General features: G+C 40.8%; 1 protein-coding gene across 3 annotated transcripts in view; it reads right to left on the bottom strand.

Moving 5' to 3' along the window:
* Positions 1-21,783, bottom strand: part of ADAMTS17 (ADAM metallopeptidase with thrombospondin type 1 motif 17) — a 383,062-nt gene that overhangs the window by 223,558 nt on the left and 137,721 nt on the right. For all 3 annotated transcript variants that reach the window (XM_077263365.1, XM_077263367.1, XM_077263366.1), the window contains exon 8: positions 3,078-3,183. In XM_077263365.1, coding sequence (XP_077119480.1) covers positions 3,078-3,183 — 106 coding nt within the window. The remainder of the gene's footprint in view (positions 1-3,077; positions 3,184-21,783) is intronic.

Below are 21,783 nucleotides of genomic sequence, written 5' to 3'. Positions count from 1 at the left end.
CTTTTTTCCAGAGAACCTTGGGGATGTGAGCGAGGAACAAGGGGAGCGTTTTCATCAGGACATTAAAACAATGGAAGAATGGTATCAAGGCCGGTGGGATTCACATATGATGGCTGACTATTGCTGGAGCTTGATGAGAGACAACCCAGAAGCTGTACATCACAGATCAGCCAAGAAAAGAAAATTCAAATAACTGCCATTTGTCATTCATCTGTGTGCCATACATACGTGTTTTTATATTTTGTAGTTTAATTCTGTAAGTATATTTGATTTGCTGTACATACTTTGTAATCTTTGTTATTCCTTTATTAAAAGTATACAAAATGTAGTACCGAAAATCATGTGTTTTTATCATAAAACATTGGGAGTAATTTTCATCAAAAATTGAAAATATCTCGAAATCCTGATGTGATAGCCAAAAACGGAGTTCATATTAGTAACCAGCAGCAAAAATTGACTTAAAATATGTTTTAAAACCTTTCGCCAGAAAAATTGCGTTGACCAGTGTTATTTATCAAAGTCGCAAAATGTAAGTGCAACACAAAGTTGCACATAAATTTCATGACTTTTGGCGTTTTCACACTAGTGTCTACCAGCTCCACCAAGTGGATGAGGAAGGGATGAGGAAGCGGTGGGCACACGACCTTAAAACCTTTCTAATTCACGATGAGTGGTGGCATTCTCAATACCAAAAATCTCACTCCAGTGCTTGACTGGAGTGAGATTTCTGGCTTGGAGCATAGAAACGCATAACTCTCATCAGATGCTCCAGATTCATGTAGAAGCGTATACCTTTTCATGAATCAGGGGTGTCTGACTTCATCATGCCCCTCATCGTGAACAACGCCAGTCTTGATGAACCAGGCCCCTAGAATGCAAATTTGTAAAATGTACCACCCTTGATTCTTGAAGGCCATTTTAAACAAATGAGTGATCAACTGAATAAAAACAGTACATTTCAGATAATTCAGGGCGGTGGAGCTGGTAAGCCAAACCTCTGACTCCTCAATTTCTCTGGCTCAGACTCCGACTCCCTCATACATGGCTCATGTTTAAGTGACATATTTATTGTAGTAAAATGGTAATATCAGGCTTGTAATCACCATTATGATACAATAATCAAGCTATTTACATAGAACATAAAATATATTTGTTGGAATACACCTTCAGAGCATGAAAAAAACTTAAGAAATTGTAAATATGCAATACATTATGCAGTAAGTATATCAGTGCCATTTTGCTCTGATCTGTAGAGGAGGAGCTTTACTACTGAGCATGTACCTAAAGTGCAGCACAAATTCATCTTAACTACAAGCTGAGATCCTTAGATAAGGAATAGAACAGACATTTATAGGACATTTCATAACTTTCCTAAATTATTATAAAAAAAATTCAACACATATGGCATTTAAATACTGTATTCAATTTATTATATATTTAAGGAGTCTGAGTGTGTCCATTTTATACAGACTCCACCAAAATGGACAGAGATTCCGATTCCACAACCCTGCGATGATTGTCCCGTGTAAATATGTCATGCCACCAGCCAGGAGTGTTTGTCTGTCAACTTGTTGCATCTCTTATACAGGCCTTAAGGTACCTTCACACTAAACGATATCGCTAGCGATCCGTGACGTTGCAGCGTCCTAGATAGCGATATCGTTGTGTTTGACACGCAGCAGCGATCAGGATCCTGCTGTGATATCGCTGGTCGTTGATTAAAGTTCAGAACTTTATTTGGTCGTCAGATCGCCGTGTATCATTGTGTTTGACAGCAAAAGCAACGATACCAGCGATGTTTTACAATGGTAACCAGGGTAAATATCGGGTTACTAAGTGCAGGGCCGCGCTTAGTAACCCGATGTTTACCCTGGTTACCAGTGTAAAATGTAAAAAAACAAACACTACATACTCACCTTCACGTCCCCCGCCGTCCGCTTCCTGCACTGACTGAGCGCCGGCCGTAAAGTGAAAGCACAGCACAGCGGTGACGTCACCACTCTGCTGTTAGTGCCGGCACTCAGTCAGCGCAGGAAGCGGACGCCGGGGGACGCGAAGGTGAGTATGTAGTGTTTGTTTTTTTACATTTTACACTGGTAACCAGGGTAAACATCGGGTTACTAAGCGCGGCCCTGCGCTTAGCAACCCGATGTTTACCCTGGTTACCCAGGGACCTTCGGCATCGTTGGTCGCTGGAGAGCGGTCTGTGTGACAGCTCTCCAGCGACCAAACAGCGACGCTGCAGCGATCGGCATCGTTGTCTGTATCGCTGCAGCGTCGCTAAGTGTGATGGGGCCTTTAAGATAACCGTTGGTCAGCAACACATCTCCTCATGTAAACAGGGATGTGCTCTCGTCAATAATTAAAGTGAGGGGAATGAGTGATTTGCATTAATTGCTTTTGTGTGTAAACCCTCTGGTGTTCATTGTTCAATGAAAACACGCAGTTGCTAAATAACTTCCTGTGTCATCAATTGGCACTTGCTATTGGAAGAAAATCCGGTAGTGTAAAAGGTATAATACATTTTATTCATTTATTTATTGCATAGACGCTAGCTGGTGGTATTCCCATCATTGTACACCTCAACTCATTGCTATCAGCGAGAGCAGGAGTACGATAATGAAAAGTAGCACTCATCAGCAGAAGCTTTTCACCAGCGATAATCTTTTTACCGCCAGTCAAATCTGTGTGACAGCGTGAGAACCGCAGCGCTCTGCCTGGCGGTAATGAACTTACCGCCTATCAGAGCCGGTGTTTCTCGACCTGTCACACAGATGACAGCGTGGGTAACACCTGATATTCGGACTGCCGAAGCTGAACAGTAACATGGACTTCCTGGAGAAGTCCGTGTTCGGGGTCTGTGCACGAACACTAGGTGTTCGGTATGGACCCTGAACTTTACCGTTCAAGTTCGCCCATCACTACTAAAGATCCATTAATCGCTCATTTTCATTGCAATGTATGTCTTTATTGTACGAGAAGGCTGTGTGTTAACTGATAATATCTATATGAATATTTTCTAGAACACATTCATTCACAACCAAAGCACAAAGTTTCATGCTGAATTTATATCTTACTTGTGACCAAGCTCATGTGCAATAGTAAAGGCCAAGTTGAGACCATTATCTTCTGCAAGGACACACTTGCGTTTGGGGCTACAGGCTCCCCCAAGGTAGGCAATTCCTGCAGATGAGATAAAAAAAAATTAGTTCTGATAGTTTGCAAAATATAAATTAAAAGTTGCCAACAAGACAAAAATATACACAGAATCTATCTTGTCCTTGTCCAAGTTTAACAATTTAGTATTTTTCTCCTAATGACATGCATGCATAAGTTAAAGGATTATTCTCAATATGTGTGTTCAGCAGCAGACAGCTTTCCAGTTTTTTCACTTCCTTTGAGCTGAGGAGATGGACACTTCTTCTTGAGTGACAGTTCTGGTCAGTATTCTTCTATTACTGTGACACATTCATGTCTGTAAGTAATTTATTCTGAAATCTATACTGTTATATTTTCTTATGCAGATAACAGTGCATTTGAACAGGAAAATATCTTGGGCTTGTAGAAGTGATTAGAAGAATGCTCTGAAAGCAGTAGGGGCTGGAGCTTGTTATTTTGCAGGACTGATAACAGCAGCTCTAGATCGGGAGGGAGAACAGTAACCGTCATTTTAGTTTTTATTTCAAAAGCAATTGTAAACATGAAAATAAGCAACTTTGCAATATTTCTTATCAGAAAAAATCTGCTTCTTTCAATGCCACAATTGATCATTCATTAACAAAATTCTCAATTCTGATGTAAAATCTGGATTTGGTGATGACAGACTTTCCCATTACTGAGATAGGAGATGAGAGCTGCCACTGATAAGATTCTATCTACATAGGAGGAAGAGGAGCTCTGCCTCAAGCCCTCCCTCCTACTGTCATTTTGGCCTCTTGTGTGCTGGTATTCATCTGTATACTATAACGTTAACTGTGAATATAAGCACAACTGGCTGCACTTTTTCATCCAACACCGAATTTTTGTTTTCTCTCATGGAGCCACTGGGTACTCAATAGGTCTGTATCTCCATACAGTGGCATACACACAGCCTTCCACCAGAGCTATACAGCTCTGGCAAAAATTAAGAGACCACTACAAAATGTTCAGTTTGTCTGATTTTTCTCTTTATAGGTATATTTTTGAGTAAAATGTAAATAGTTCTTTTATTTTATAAACTACTGATAACATGTCTCCGAAGTTCAAGCAATAAATTTTGTATTTAGTTTCTGAAAATGAGAAATGGTAAAAATAACAAAAAAAGCATTGCTTGCAGACCTCAAATAATGCAAAAAAAACAAGTTCATAATCATTTAGAAACAACAATACTAATGTTTTAACTCGAGAAGAGTTCAGAAATCAATATTTTGTGGAATAACCATTATTTTTAATCACAGCTTTCACACGTCTTGGCATGCTTTGCACCGTTCTTTCACACTGCTTTTGGGTGACCTTATGCCACTCCTGGTACAAAAACTGAAGCAGTTTTTCTTTGTTTGATGGCTTGTGACTAGCCATCTTCTTCTTGATTACATTCCAGAGGTTTTCAATGGGGTTCATGTCTGGAGATTGGGCTGCCCATGACAGGGATTTGATGTCGTGGTCCTTCAACCACACCTTGATTGACCTAGCTGTGGCAAGGCACATTGTCCTGCTGGAAAAACCAGTCCTCAGAGTTGGGGAACTTTGCCTGAGCAAAAGGAATCAACTGTTTTTCCAGGATGACCTTGTATGCGGCTTGATTCACACGTTTTTTGCAAAGATTAACGTGCCCAATTCCAGCCTTGCTGAAGCATCCCCAGATCAACACCTGATCATCTAATGGTTAGACGGAGACCTGGAGAGGCGTACAAGCCTAAATGTCTTGCACCAACTGTGAAATTTGGTGGAGGATCGGTGATGATCTAGGGATGCTTCAGCAAGGCTGGAATTGGGCAGGTTGTTCTTTGCGAAGGAGCTATTAATCAAGCCACATACAAGGTTTTCCTGGAAAAACAGTTGATTCCTTCTACTCAGGCAATGTTCCCCAACTCTGAGGACTGGTTTTTCCAGCAGGACAATGCTCCATACCACACAGCTAGGTCAGTCAAGGTGTGGATGAAGGACCACCACATCAAATCCCTGTCATGGGCAGCCCAATCTCCAGACCTGAACTCCATTGCAAACCTCTGGAATGTAATCAAGAGGAAGATGGATAGTCACAAGCCATCAAACAAAGAACTACTTACATTTTTTGTACCAGGAGTGGCATAAGGTCACCCAAAAGCAGTGTGAAAGACTGGTGGAAAGCATGCCAAGACGCATGAAAGCTGTGATTAAAAATCATGGTTATTCCACAAAATATTGATTTCTGAACTCTTCCTGAGTTAAAACATTAGTATTGTTGTTTCTAAATGATTATGAACTTGTTTTGTTTTTTTGCATTATTTGAGGTCTGCAAGCAATGCATTTTTTTGTTATACTGACCATTTCTCATTTTCAGAAAATAATACAAAATGTATTGCTTGGAACATTGGAGACATGTTGACAGTAGTATATAGAATAAAAGAACAATTTACATTTTACTCAAAAAATATACATAGGAAGAGAAAAATCCGACAAACTGAACATTTTGCAGTGGTCTCTTAATTTTTGCCAGTGCTGTATATATGGTCATTAAATCTTCTTTGTCTTTTTAATGGAAGGCCTAAATGCAGCGTATGCTGAGGCAAAATTGCACATTCCTAATATTAATAGATTTAAAGGGGTTTTCAGTTTAATAAAAAAGTGAAAGTTGCAGTACTTGGCTTTTAACACAATGATGTAATCAATCATTGGTTTTGTGTCCTACACCACTGAGGCCAGTAATTGGCTGCAGGGGTCTCATGTATACACAGCAAAATGATGCTGCAGACAAGTAAATAAAGGTTGTTTGGGAGCACAAAAGTGCAAACAATCGATATAAGTTCAATTATAACATTATATCTGCCTATATAGGAAGTATTCAATAAGTTCATGCAGTTTATGTAGGCAGAAATAATTGTATCATTTACAAGATATAGGTTCGATAGCCATCTATAGATAGATATATGCACTGATAGATCTAGCAATCTGGCAGAAAAGTTAGCCCACTCTAATTAAAGTAATTTTCTTTAATATCTGCAGGCTGAGACAGCTTCAATTAAATTAATATACACAGATCCCTCATGGGCAATTATTTTATTAATCTATGACTAACAAACAAGTGATTTGCTGCCATTTATAGGACTGCATTCTATTTCTGGACTGCGTTAATCATTAGAAAAACATATTTATGAAGTTAACGATAAGGGGAAATTCTAATTCGTTTTGGTACTGTTCCATATCTACTTTATTTATGTGAAAGGGTAGTGCTGAGGTTAATAAACCAAATGAGTAAATGAGCTCATGTAACAAAGAGTCATCAAAAATAATTGTTTCCTTATACGATCTCAGATTCCATTAGAGCAAAACTGCAAGCTTGCATATTAGAAAGACACAACACTTTACACTCGTGTACCGGTAGCATTGCTTAATTCAGGCCGATTTATAGATAAGTGCTGAGTGACATGCTTGTATACACTTGTTAGACGGGTTACTTTGAGTTTCCGCACACACTGCTTCTTACTGGGTTACCCCAGGACAAGACTTTAAAAAAAAAAGAAAAAAAAAAAGGAATTTCATTGCTTGAATGGAAAATGTGATGGGATCTCCTCATATAAACTATTTAATTTCAGTCCCACCAGTGACTTCAGATAAAACATCTGTGGCCCGCTCTGACATGTTATAAGGTCACCGCTCCAAGACTACCGGTATAGTACATGCGAACGGTTGTTGCTTAGGATGCATTTACACAATAAGTGTCGATTGACTGCATGAAAGTTGAACAGCGGTCATTTAGTAGCCGGTTTAGAATACACAGGCCAACCGCACTTCTATGCACAAAGAACAATCATTAATAGGATTAACACGATCATTCTGTGCATATAGAATATAACGATTCTTGGCATCACATCTGCGGTTTCCACAAAACCATGTACTACTGAGAATGATGATTTTTAAGCAAGCTACTTGATTGTCAACTTGTTTAGACAGGACAAATATTGGGAAATGAGGTTTCCTATGAATGCTCAGACCTGATAATGGGCTAATGTAAGTGCACCCTTATTTCCCAGTATTTTATAGAAGTAACAATGGTTGATTACAATAAACCATAACCAAATATTGTAGGAACTTCTAGCCCTTTTATATGAGCCAATTAATCAGCAATGAGCATTTATAGGAAACTCATTCCCAACTATCGCCACATCTACACAGGCCGGCAATAAGCCAATGGACTAGCAAAATGATTGTTCTTTGGGTGAGATGATTTTTAAACTTACAAAATCATCATTATGGGCAGCACATTGCCCCATGTAAACAGGAGATGAAGAACAAGATACTGTATAGGAACAGAACAATGGTATTAAAGGGGTTGTCCGGTCTAAATTGATAAGTCTGCAGTCACTCTGTGTGACCACTTATGAATCCCTCCAACGTGTACATTCAGCTGGGACCGGCGGTTATGTATGCGTTATGCATACTCCCGGGCACAGCCTGTCTAATGAGTGCGGTCTCGCTTCATACACTTGTATTGAGAGTGGGGTAATAGTATTGGGGTTGATGTAAGCTTTCTCACACCCTAGTAGTGACGTCAGTGAGGTGAACGGAGTTCATCGGCTAAGAACTCTGCTCACCTTATTCACATCACCGTGAGACAATCTCAATACTATTATCCCACTTGCTACCACATCAGGGCAAGTGGGAAGAGCAGAGGCTCAGAGCCAGAACTGGTTCATCTTATGGATGTGCCATATCTGAGGCAGCTGAGAGCTGATGTTTTTAGTTGTTTGAGGGGGCAATATGCCTTATCAAGCCTATTAATATCAGCTCGCAGCTGTCTGCCTAGCCTTTGCTGATTAATTTTAGGGGAGCTCCATGTCATTTTAATAACCAATAAAAGCTAAGCATACAGCTGTGAGTTGATATTAATAGCCTTGGAAACTCCATGTGTATTACTCCCTTCCCAGGCTATAAACATCTGCCCCAAGCTGTCTGCTTTCACTCTGCTGGTTATTTAAATTTCGGAAGACCTCACCCCATTTTTTTTCTTTAAGTTATTTAATTATTATAAAATGTCGGGTTTTCTAGGAAATGGTTGGGTAAAAAAAATCGGACGGCACACCCATAGTCCGAGTGCCGTGCGATTTTTTATTCTCACATATATTTACAAGTCTCGTCCGATATACGCAGCAAATCGCAGCAGGCTTCAATTTTTCTCTCAGTCCAATCTGAGAAAAGGAAAAAAAAAAAAATTGCAGGTGAGCAGGGAATCATAGAATAACATTAGTCAGAGTGCAATATGATTTTTTTAATCAGATTGCACTAATCCGTTTTTCTCACAAATGAGTATGATGCCTAATTGAAAGTCTATCATTTTGTGGTAACAGCTTCTGTGGAGACCTATGTCTCTCCATGATAACAGACCTAAAACAAGCCCAGTAGAAGAGATCCCGAAGTCATACTGCCATCTAATAATAATAATAATCTTTATTTTTATATAGCGCTAACATATTCCGCAGCGCTTTACAGTTTGCACACATTATCATCACTGTCCCCGATGGGGCTCACAATCTACATTCCTTATCAGTATATCTTTGGAATGTGGGAGTACCCGGAGGAAACCCACGCAAAGAGAACATACAAACTCCGTGCAGATGTTGTCCTTGGGGGATTTGAACCCAGGACTCCAGCGCTGCAAGGCTGCAGTGCCAAGTTAACCACTGAGCCACCGTGCGCCATCTATCTGACTTTCCCTTACCTCTTAATCTACCAAATGTAAGGTTGAAGAAGCAGGAGACTGATGAAAATTAGTATGACAATGAAAATATAAGAATACTGACACAAAACATACAGAATTGAAAACCATATAGAAACTTAGGGTAAGGTTGAGTTCATGAATGGCCAAACATAAAAAATTGATAATTTTCATCCAAATGGCCACCAGTATCCATATCATACATATGTCCATTTTTACATCTATATAACATCCATATTGCATCTAATTTTATAAATTAACATTTTAAAATCTACAAGCCTGAATACAGTTTCTTATGTTAATAATTGCAATATATCCATAAAGGTCAAATGCAACATGGATGATTCATATGGGATCCCTTTTTTTTGTGCACCCAAAGACTTGAGTGTGCGAGTCTCATCTGAAACACGGATGAGACTCATGCATACTGTAATTTTTTTTTCTTTTTTTAAAGGCCACGCATAGCACACGCACGTGTAATACACTCAGCTGTCTAAAAGTAAAACTGCCATCGTTGCCCAATTGTTGACCAATTAAAACTCTGTTTTTATTATACCAGAGCAGTTAGAAATGAAATCTGAGCTCTGATTCTTCCTAAAGGCAACAATGACAGTTGATAAATAAGGCCCATGAATTTGGGTGAAACATATGCCCAGCTTGATACTAGACACTACTATCCAGATGGTACTGATGATAAAACCTGGAGTGTAGAGGTCACACATGGACCATGAAGCGTAAGGGATCTCAAAATATCCTTGTGACCCATACGAGGGGATCAATAATACAAATCAGGTATGACATCTGAGCTTACAGAGCATCTGCCAGATCCCATCATTATGTGTCCTTGTGAGTGTGTATAGGCCGAATGTCTATATCGGAACCGTATTTTTAGTGAAATTCTCCAAAATCATAGCACCATGGAAAACAAATACATTTATCCAGATGCCTTTGTGGTTAAAACCAGAATGTTTTCATCAGTTCTAAAATAAAAAACCTTAATTATTTGGTACAGAATGTCCAAATCACAAGTTTCTCAGTTATTTAGAAAGAGCTCTATATCAGTATAGCGAAGATAACCACAGCTGCTACCAGATGTTACCAAACACCCAGTAACCTCATCCTGAATTGTACAGCATCGCGCCAAACCAGGCGCAACATCCTAACAGCAATCATTATGTTCTATTAATATTTTCCCTTTGAGGAAAACAAAAGGGTTGACATTAAAAGTGTATATTTACACGAATTCCTTCTTCAGCCATCCAGATGTTACTGAATGTATCTCACATGATCCTTTTGGTCAAAGGCATTAACCCAGATGGCTGCCTTACCAATGAGCTGATTTCATGCTTATGTAAATGTGACTTGTGAAAACGAAAAAGGAAGTTTAGTCAATTCGAGAGCTGGTGTTAATCTAATGTGAGCCATTAGCAATTTCTTGATAACACAAGAACACGAGCAAGGCTGAAATACCAGATCAGATGCTTGTCTATTATTCAGAGCCAATATTCACTGGCCTAGAGTTTGGCTTAAAGAAAGGTTTGAATATAGCTTGTCTCATACAGAAAGTACTGGTCTAAAGTCAAGGAGGTGGAGAATCTGTGACCTAAAGTCAAGCTTCCTGCAAAATCCAACCAATATGGCTTTCCTGATATGCCTGGGGATAAGGCACATCATCCCAAGCTTTTCTGAAACCCTGCACATGGACAGCTGGCGTCTTCTCCTGAAAGCACAATGCTAAAATGCACGTGCCTTGACTTACTCAGATTGCTCAAATAAGGCATGTGCAACCTCTTGAAAGCACATGCACCATTAGCAGACATCATGCATGATTTTAGAAGGGCTTTTGATGACATAACTTACCCTAAAGGACATAAATGAAGAGTTGTTTAAGGTGTCTTAAGATTGTCTTTTGGGAGCAACATCACACCCTTGACACCAGATGGAGTGAGCCATCTTTAACCCCTTCATGACCGGAGCTTTTTTCGGTTTTGTGTTTTCGTTTTTCGCTACCCTTCTTTCCAGAGCCATAACTTTTTTATTTTTCCATCAATAAGGACATATGAGGGCTTATTTTTTGGAGGACGAGTTGTACTTTTGAACGACACCATTGGTTTTACCATGTCGTGTAACAGAAAACAGGAAAAAAATTCCAAGTGCGGTAAAATTGCAAAAAAAATCGCAATCCCACAATTGTTTTTTGTTTGGCTTTTTGCTAGGTTCCCTAAATGCCGAAACTGACCTGCTATTATGATTCACCAGGTCATTACGAGTTCATAGACACCAAACATGTCAAAGTTTTCATCTAAGTGGTGAAAAAAAATTCCAAACTTTTCTAAAAAAAAAAAAATAATAATAATTGTGCCATATTCCGATACCCATAGCATCTCCATTTTTCATGATCTCGGTTTGGGTGAGGGCTTATTTTTTGTGCGCTGAGTTTATGTTTTTAAAGATACTATAGTTGTGCAGAAAAGATCTTTTGATCGCTCGTTAATGCATTTTAATGCAATGTCGCGGCGACCAACAAAACGTAATTCTGGCGTTTTGATTTTTTTCTCACTACGCCACTTAGCGATCAGATTAATTTTTTTTATATTGATCGGGCGATTCTGAACTCAGCAATACCAAATATGTTTTCATGGGAGGCTAGAAACTGCCACAACTTGATCAGCTCTGCTACATAGAGGCGATGCTCAGATCGCCTCTATGTAGCAGAATTACAGCCTTGCTATGAGTGCCGACCAAAGGGTGGCGCTCACAGCAATCCGGCATCAACAACCATAGAGGTCTCAAGGACACCTTTGGTTGTCATGTCGACGCACCGATGACCCCGATCACGTGACGGGGATCAGCGGTGTGCGCATTTCCGGCCGGATGGCCGGAAGTGCATGTTATATGCCGCTGTCAGAGTTTGACAGTGGCATTTAATTAGTTAATAGCCACGGGTGGATCGCGATTTCGTCCACGGCTTTGAAGTGGGCTCACTGCCGGAGACCACCTGAAAGGGGGGATACTGCCATTGGACATGCTATCCCGTCCGATGGCAGTAACGGGTTTAATGGAATTTCTCAGGTTTTTGCTATGTTGGGCAGCATGAAGTTGGGGCTGAGACACTGATTTCAGAGTCACTTATTAGGCTGCGTGCTGTGGCTTCAATAAAATGAATATTTTATAAGCAGATGATTATCACTGCAAAGCTGGTACCTGCATGAACCAAGGTAAAACTCCTCCCTCAACATTAATTAGCAGCTTCCTGTCATTATAGAGTGTACACAGAAAGCTGGCGATAGTGGTATAAGTGGGATTACATTTTGAGATCTGGTACATGCTATATCTAAAAACTCTGATTGTGTCATAATGCCTGCATCCAGTAAACCTAGTGATACAGCACTGGAATCAGGGTCTTTTTTCCTACTTTATGTGGTTCTCAGATGAAGTAGCAAAAACCTGGTCACAGACTCCCTTTAGGTTTTGTGCACACATTGCAGATTTGGTGCATTTTTGCCATACAGATTTGCTAGCAATACCTGAAGCAATCCTGATGCCAGCAAAGTAAATGAGAAACCTGATGTGTCATGCACATGTTGCTTATTTGTGACTTGCAAATTTGTTGCAGAAAATAATCTGCAGCATGTCCATTCTCTGTGCACTTTTGCTATTGTTTTTCACCACTGACATCATTCAAATCAGTCAAAAAACGCAGGGCAAAAACGAATAAAAAACACGCATTTCTGCAGCTGCGTTTTTCCTGCCAAGAGATGCAGAAATTTCTGCACTCATTAACTCAATGTGTGCAAATGGCCTAAGTTTCTATTGTTGCAAAATGAAGTCTGACTTGTGACTGCAAAAGGAAGTTTATATATAAATACACACTGCTTAAAAATAATAAAGGGAACACTTAAACAACAGAAGGTAACTCCAAGTAAATCAAACTTCTGTGAAATCAAACTGCCCAATTAGGAAGCAATACTGTTTGACAATCAATTCCACATGCTGTTGTGCAAATGGAATAGACAACAGATGGAAATTATTGGCAATTATCAAGACACACTCAATAAAAGGAGTGGTTCTGCAGGTGGGGACCACAGACCACATCTCGGTACCAATGCTTTCTGGCTGATGTTTTGGTCACTTTTGAGGGTATGTGCACACGTCCGGATTTCTTGCAGAAATTTCCTGAAGAAAACCGGAAATTTTCTGCAAGAAATCCGCATTTTTTTATTTTTTTTTTGCGTTTTTTTTGCGTTTTTTTTGCGTTTTTTTTTAGCATTCTGCAAGTGTAATTAGCTTGCAGAATGCTAAAGTTTTCCAAGCGATCTGTAGCATCGCTTGGAAAACTGACTGGCAGGTTGGTCACACTTGTCAAACATAGTGTTTGACAAGTGTGACCAACTTTTTACTATAGATGCAGCATCTATAGTAAAAGATAGAATGTTTAAAAATAATTAAAAAAATGCTTATACTCACCCAGACGATCTCCTCAGCGGCGTCCGTTCCTCTTCCTATAGCTGGTGTGTGCACGCAGGACCTTCCATGACGTCGCGGTCATGTGAGCGGTCACGTGAGCGGTCACGTGAGCGCTCACGACCAATCACAAGTCCTTCACCGCACACCAGCTATAGGAACCGAAGCGGCAGCATGCAGCGGTGAGAGGCGGGAACACTGCGGGGGACATCGCAGGTGAGTATAGGACTATTTTTTATTTTAATTCTTTTATTTTTGACCAATTATATGGTGCCCAGTGCGTGGAGGAGAGTCTCCTCTCCTCCACCCTGGGTACCAACCGCACATAATCTGCTTACTTCCCGCATGGTGTGCACAGCCCCGTGCGGGAAGTAAGTAGATCAATGGACTCCTAGGTGTGCGGAATCCCCGCAATTCCGCATTTTTAATGAACATGTTGCTTTTTTTTCCGCGATGCGATTTTTTTGCGGAAAAAATCGCAACATTTGCACAAAAAATGCGGAATACACTGTAAATAATAGGAGGCATATGTTAGCGTTTTTATCGCGGTTTTATAGCGGAAAAAAACGCGAAAAAAACGCTAAAAATCCTGAATTGTGCACATACCCTGAATGTTGGTTGTGCTTTCACACTCGTGGTATCATGAGTCGGTCTCTACAACCCACACAAGTGGCTCAGGTAGTGCGGCTCATCCAGGATGGCACATCAATGCAAGCTGTAGCATGAAGGTTTGCTGTGTCTGTCAGCCTAGTGTCCAGAGGCTGGAGGCGCTACCAGGAGACAGGCCAGTACATCAGGAGACGTGGAGGGGGCCGTAGGAGGATAACAACCCAGCAGCAGGACCACTGCCTCAGCGTTTGTGCAAGGAGGAACAGGAGGAGCATTGCCAGAGCCCTGCAAAATGACCTCCAGCAGGCCACAAATGTGAATGTGTCTGCACAAACGGTTAGAAACCGTCTCCATGAGGATGGTCTGGACCGGTTTGGCAGTGGGTCAGTAATGGTGTGGGGTGGCATTTCTTTAGAGGACCGCACAGCCCTCCATGTGCTCGCCAGAGGTAGCCTGACTGCCATTAGGTACCGCGATGAGATCCTGAGATCCCTTGTGAGACTATATGCTGGTGCGGTTGGCCCTGGGTTCCTCCTAATGCAGGACAATGCCAGACCTCATGTGGCTGGAGTGTGTCAACAGTTCCTGCAAGATGAAGGCACTGAAGCTATGGACTAGACTGCCTGTTCCCCAGACCTGAATCCGACTGAACACATCTGGGACATCATGTCTCGCACCACCCACCAACATCACGATGCACCACAGACTGTCCAGGAGTTGGCAGATGCTTTAGTCCAGGTCTGGGAGGAGATCTCTCCGGAGACCATCCGCCGTCTCATCAGGAGCATGCCCAGGCGTTGTAGGGCGATCATACAGGCACATGGAGGCCACACACTACTGAGCATCATTTCCTTGTCTTGAGGCATTTCCACTGAAGTTGGATCAGCCTGTAACTTCATTTTCCACTTTGATTTTGAGCATCATTCCAACTCCAGACCTCCGTGGGATATTAGTTGTGATTTACGTTGATCATTTTTAGATTTTATTGTTCTCAACACATTCCACTATGTAATGAATAAAGATTTACAACTGGAATATTTCATTCAGTGATATCTAGGATGTGGGATTTTTGTGTTCCCTTTATTTTTTGAGCAGTGTATATACAGTATATTATATATCTTCATTATTCCATGCTATTGATGCTAGGGAAACGATGGGATTTAACTCACCAAATCTCTCTCTCAAAATGACAAATACAATAAAGGAAATATCAAAGGTTCAAACTTTCTGCTTTATTCACATAACACACAAAACATTGTGGAGCCCCTGTTAAGACTTGCGAAAGGATCAATGAGCAATCAAATCACAAGTGTCTGGAGGTTCTAAAATATGTGCGATCATGAAGCAGACTTTAGTCTAAACTTCCTGCAAGCAACTCTTTGAAAAGTACTAGGGTCCTTAAAGTACAGTGACCTTTTTAGGGTATATAGACAAATGCCATAAATAATAAATGATCAAACTGACCTAAAAATCCTTAAGTCCCTCATCCCCCACATTCTACCTTGGGCTGTCAAAATCTTAGAAATAGCATTTTTATGTCCTGGTCAACATATAGCTGTACAATCCCTGCAAGGAAAAACCCGGAACTGTACCGCTTGCTGCACCTGGGACTGCAGCACCTGCATATTATCTTAACTGAGGTTATAGTTCTGTGTATTTATAGGCTGTGATGTGATAATGTGCTTTTTCAAAAATAAATAAAAAAGCTGACTGTGATGACACAGCATTTAATTTTAATTAGGCCAGAGGTATATTTTCAGTAGGCCAAGAGACACAGGCTATTGTTTGACTGTTGAATGTGTATGTTTTTCCAGCAGGTTAAGAAACATAGACTTATGTCATATGAGTCTGTACGTTGACTCTTGAAATTGATGTTTGGGAATTGTTGAATGGCTGCTGTTTACCTCTTATATCAGCTCCTACAGGTTATCCCCTTAAAGACAGAGCCAATGTTGTACTTAATGACCAAGCCAATTTTTACAATTCTGACAACTGTCACTTTATGAGATAAAAGCTCTGCAATGCTTCAACGAATCCCACTGATTCTGAGACTGTTTTTTCATGACACATTGTACTTCATCTAGTGGTAAAATTTCTTTGATATGACTTGCGTTTATTTATGAAAAAATGGAAATATGGCAAAAAAAATTAAAATTTTGCTATTTTCAAACTTTTAATTTTTATGCCCTTAAAACAGAGGGATATGTCACACAAAATACTTAATAAGTAACATTTCCCACATGTCTACTTTACATCACCACAATTTGGAAACAAAATTTTTTTTGTTAGGAAATTATAAGGGTTAAAAGTTGACCAGCGATTTCAAATTTTTCCAACAAAATTTACAAAACCATTTTTTTTTAGGGACCACCATAAATTTGAAGTGATTTTGAGGGGTCTATATGACAGAAAATACCCAAAAGTGACACTATACCAAAAACTGCACCTCTCAAGGTACTCAAAACCATATTCAAGAAGTTTATTAACCCTTCAGGTGCATCACAGGAATTTTTGGAATGTGGAAGGAAAAAATAAACATTTACTTTTCTTTCACAAAAATGTTCCTTTAGACCTAATTTTCTTTACTTTGAGAAGGGTAACAGGGGAAAATGGACCATTTGTTGTGCAATTTCTTCTAAGCATTTTGACACCCCATATGTGAGAGAAATCTACTGTTTGGGCACACAGCAGGGCTCGGAAGGAAAGAAGCGCCATTTCACTTTTTGATTGTAAAATTTGCAGGCATAATTAGCAGTCACCATGTCATGTTTGGAGATACCCTGATGTGCCCAAACAAAGAAAATCCCCAACAAGCGACACCATTTTGGAAACTAGACACCTTAGGGCTCATACTCATTTGTGTGAAAAACGGAAGAGTGAAATCCGATAAAAAACAAATCAGATTGCACTCGGACCAATGTTATTCAATGAGTTACATCTCAACTGCGATTTTTTTTCATAGCTGAAATCGGACTGAGAAAAAAAATCGCAGCATGCTGCGTATTGCTGTGATTCTCAGAGGAGACTCGCCAATGTAAGTCAATGGGTGCGAGAAGCGTGGTAGGCCACATAGCATATAGGAGCCATGTAGTATATAGCAGACAAATACTACGTGGCCTGTGCTATATACTATGTGGCTGCTATATACATACATACATATTGTAGAATACCCAATGCGTTAATACAGGCCACGCAATATATAACAATGGCCACGCAGTATACAGGTCCTTCTCAAAAAATTAGCATATAGTGTTAAATTTCATTATTTACCATAATGTAATGATTACAATTAAACTTTCATATATTATGGATTCATTATCCACCAACTGAAATTTGTCAGGTCTTTTATTGTTTTAATACTGATGATTTTGGCCTACAACTCCTGATAACCCAAAAAACCTGTCTCAATAAATTAGCATATTTCAACCGTCCAATCAAATAAAAGTGTTTTTTAATAACAAACAAAAAAACCATCAAATAATAATGTTCAGTTATGCACTCAATACTTGGTCGGGAATCCTTTGGCAGAAATGACTGCTTCAATGCGGCGTGGCATGGAGGCAATCAGCCTGTGACACTGCTGAGATGTTATGGAGGCCCAGGATGCTTCAATAGCGGCCTTAAGCTCATCCAGAGTGTTGGGTCTTGCGTCTCTCAACTTTCTCTTCACAATATCCCACAGATTCTCTATGGGGTTCAGGTCAGGAGAGTTGGCAGGCCAATTGAGCACAGTAATACCATGGTCAGTAAACCATTTACCAGTGGTTTTGGCACTGTGAGCAGGTGCCAGGAAGCATGAAGTGCTCCAAAACCTCCTGATAGCTAGCTGCATTGACCCTGCCCTTGATGAAACACAGTGGACCAACACCAGCAGCTGACATGGCACCCCACACCATCACTGACTGGGTACTTGACACTGGACTTCAGGCATTTTGGCATTTCCTTCTCCCCAGTCTTCCTCCAGACTCTGGCACCTTGATTTCCGAATGACATGCAAAATTTGCTTTCATCAGAAAAAAGTACTTGGGACCACTTAGCAACAGTCCAGTGCTGCTTCTCTGTAGCCCAGGTCAGGCGCTTCTGCCGCTGTTTATGGTTCAAAAGTGGCTTTACCTGGGGAATGCGGCACCTGTAGCCCATTTCCTGCACACGCCTGTGCACGGTGGCTCTGGATGTTTCCACACCAGACTCAGTCCACTGCTTCCTCAGGTTCCCCAAGGTCTGGAATCGGTCCTTCTCCACAATCTTCCTCAGGGTCCGGTCACCTCTTCTCGTTGTACAGCGTTTTCTGCCACATTGTTTCCTTCCAACAGACTTACCATTGAGGTGCCTTGATACAGCACTCTGGGAACAGCCTATTTGTTGAGAAATTTCTTTCTGGGTCTTACCCTCTTGCTTGAGGGTGTCAATGATGGCCTTCTTGACATCTGTCAGGTCGCTAGTCTTACCCATGATGGGGGTTTTGAGTAATGAACCAGGCAGGGAGTTTTTAAAAGCCTCAGGTATCTTTTGCATGTGTTTAGAGTTAATTAGTTGATTCAGAAGATTAGGGTAATAGGTCGTTTAGAGAACCTTTTCTTGATATGCTAATTTATTGAGACAGGTTTTTTGGGTTATCAGGAGTTGTAGGCCAAAATCATCAGTATTAAAACAATAAAAGACCTGACAAATTTCAGTTGGTGGATAATGAATCTATAATATATGAAAGTTTAATTGTAATCATTACATTATGGTAAATAATGAAATTTAACACTATATGCTAATTTTTTGAGAAGGACCTGTATAACACAGCCCACATAGTATATAACACAGCCCACGCAGTATATAACACAGCCCACGCAGTATATAACTCAGGCGACTTAGTATATAACACAGGCCATGCAGTTTATATAACAGTGGCCACGTAATATATAGCACAGGCCACGCAGTACATAACACAGCCCACATAGTATCTAACACTGCCCACGTAGTATATAGCAGCCCACGCGGTATATAACGCAGCCCACGCGGTATATAACACTGCCCACGCGGTATATAACACTGCCCACGTAGTATATAACACTGGCCACGTAGTATATAGCAGGCACGCTGTATATAACGCAGCCCACGCGCTATATAACACTGCCCATATAGCAGTGTGGGCACATATCCGTGTTAAAAAAAGATAATTAAAACAAAAATTAGTTATATAGTCACCCCCTGGGATCCAGGGAAGCTGTCCCTATGCGCGCGGCTGCCGCCATCTTCCGTTCCCAGGATGCATTGCAAAATTACCCCGATGACTTAGCGGTCTCACGAGACCACCAAGTCTTCTGGGTAATTTCGCAAATCATCTCTGGTAACGGAAGATGGCGGCAGCCGCGAGCGCATCGTCGGTCTACGGAGGGTGAGTATAGCAGGTTTTTTGTTTTTTTATTATTTTTAACATTAGATTTTTTTTTACTATTGACGCTGAATAGGCAGCATCAATAGTAAAAAGTTGGGGACACACAGGGTTAATAGCAGCGGTAACGTTACCCGAGGCATAGCGCGGTCCTTTACCGCTGGCATTAAAACTGTGTGAGCGGTGAGTGGAGGGGAGTATGCGAGCGCCGGGCACTGACTGCGGGGAGTATGGAGCGGTCGCCAGGCACTGACTGCGGGGAGTAGGGAGGGACTAATCGAACTATGCCCGTCGCTGATTGGTCGCGGCAGCCATGACAGGCAGCTGGCGAGACGAATCAGCGACGCGGGATTTCCGTGACGGAAGTTGCAGACAGAAAGACGGAAGTACCCCTTAGACAATTATATATATATCTTTATATTTCATAGAGAGATAGATAGCAGAATAGCCAATAATTCATTTGTTGGCTTCTGCATAATCATTGTGGAAGCCGACAGGATAGGAGACATGGTTTACATACAGTAAACCATTTTAGAACAGTTAGATTTATTGATGTCAGTGTCTAATAATGTTAGTAGTGTGTGTCTAAAATTTGGGACCTGTATGTATTTAATAAAAAATGGCGTGGGCTTCCACGCAATTTTCTGTGCCAGAGAGGGAAAGCTAGTGAGTGAGGGCAGATATTCATAGCCTAGAGATGGTCCATGGTTATTGCTCCCCCCCCCCCCCCTGGCTAAAAACATCGGCCCCCAGCCACCCCAGAAATGGCGCCAATTCTGGCACTTAGCCTCTCTCTTCCCACTGACCCGTAGCGGAGGGATATGGGGTAATAAGGGGTTAATGTCACCTTGCTACTGTAAGGTGACATTAAGCCCGGTTAATAATGGAGAGATGTCAATAAGACACCTCTCCATGATTAATCCAATAGTATGATAGGGTTAAAAAAAACAAAACATTAAGAATAAAGTCTTTTAATGAAATAATTAAACACACAGGTTTCCATCTTTATTACACTCTCAATGCAAGAGTAGCCCTCGTTCTCCTGTAAAAAATCTAAAATAAAAAGCAACAATATCCCATACTTGTCCACTGTACAGTACAGTCAAGTCCCATGCTGCAATCCATCTCAAAGGTTTAAATAGTTTACAACCGGTAGCGGTGCTAATGCTACCGCTCCGACTGTAAACCACTGTGTAATGAATGAAAAGCTGCCTGTGCAGCCTCCCTGCCTGACCGGAAATTAACTCTGTAGCATGGAAAAGTTTCTGAACTTTTTACCACGCTGCCAAGTATACCCCAGGTCAGGCTGTGAGTCTGCGAATGCTCAGTAACGTCAGCGGTAGTCGGCCCCGCCTGACCTGAGGTTTTACCGTGCTTTTCAACAATTGCAACAGAATGCAGCATGATTGCATCATGTGAACATACCCTAAGCCTGTCTGTTGAGGGTACTTGCTAGAGGTCTAGAATTAAAAAAAAAACTTACTTTTTCATAACACTGTAACAATGTAAACTTTTTTAAGTCCTCAGTACTTTCATTTCACAACTTGCGATAAAATAATACTCAGCCTTTGGGAGATCTAAGGGTATGTGCACACGCTGTGGATTTTGCTGCGGATCCGCAGCGGATTGGCAGCTGCAGATTCGCAGCAGTTTTACATGCGTTTACAGTACCATGTAAACCTATGGAAAACAAAATCCGCAGTGCACATGCTGCGGAAAAAAAACGCGCGGAAACGCTGCGTTGTTTATTCAGCAGCATGTCAATTCTTTGTGCAGATTCCGCAGCGGTTTACACCTGCTCCATAATAGGAATCCGCAGGTGTAAAACCGCAGGTGAAATTCGCACAAAAACAGCAGAAAAACTGAGGTAAATCCGCGGTAATTCCGCAGGTAATCCGCAGTCCGGGTTACTTGCGGATTTACCAAAATCAGCAAGACGTTCCGCAACATGTGCATTTAGCCTTAGGAACCAACCAGCACATCCAAGGAGGACTTATTTTACTTCCTACACATTTCCTGCCCAGACTGCTTGTATTTATGGACAAAAAACATGTAGAACATAGAAAGAAATAACAGATCCTATCAGCAGTCTCTACAGGTAAGCGAGCAGACAGCCAAATATGAAAAATAGTAGATGTTAGCTGACAGTTCTCTTCAATTTCAGTAGGATATGACAATGATTAACAGTTACTATTTTTAAAGGACTAAATGTGTCTTGTTTTATCAGGCTTTTAAAGGGAACCGGTCAGCAGATTTTGACACTATAAGATGTGACCACCGCCTTTCAGGGATTATCTACAGCATTCTATAATGCTATAATACAAGATTTATTGCAATATTTAAAACCTCATGATTCAAATAAAATTAACTAAACCAAAGTATTTCAAATGCATCAACTAAGAATGCATGTCGGCAACTGAAACGCATTGTTTTA

Source organism: Ranitomeya variabilis, chromosome 5, assembly GCF_051348905.1.
Source record: "Ranitomeya variabilis isolate aRanVar5 chromosome 5, aRanVar5.hap1, whole genome shotgun sequence".
Lineage (NCBI taxonomy): Eukaryota > Metazoa > Chordata > Amphibia > Anura > Dendrobatidae > Ranitomeya > Ranitomeya variabilis.
The sequence above is the reverse complement of the archived record's forward strand: the minus strand, read 5'-3'. Positions and strand labels throughout refer to the sequence as shown.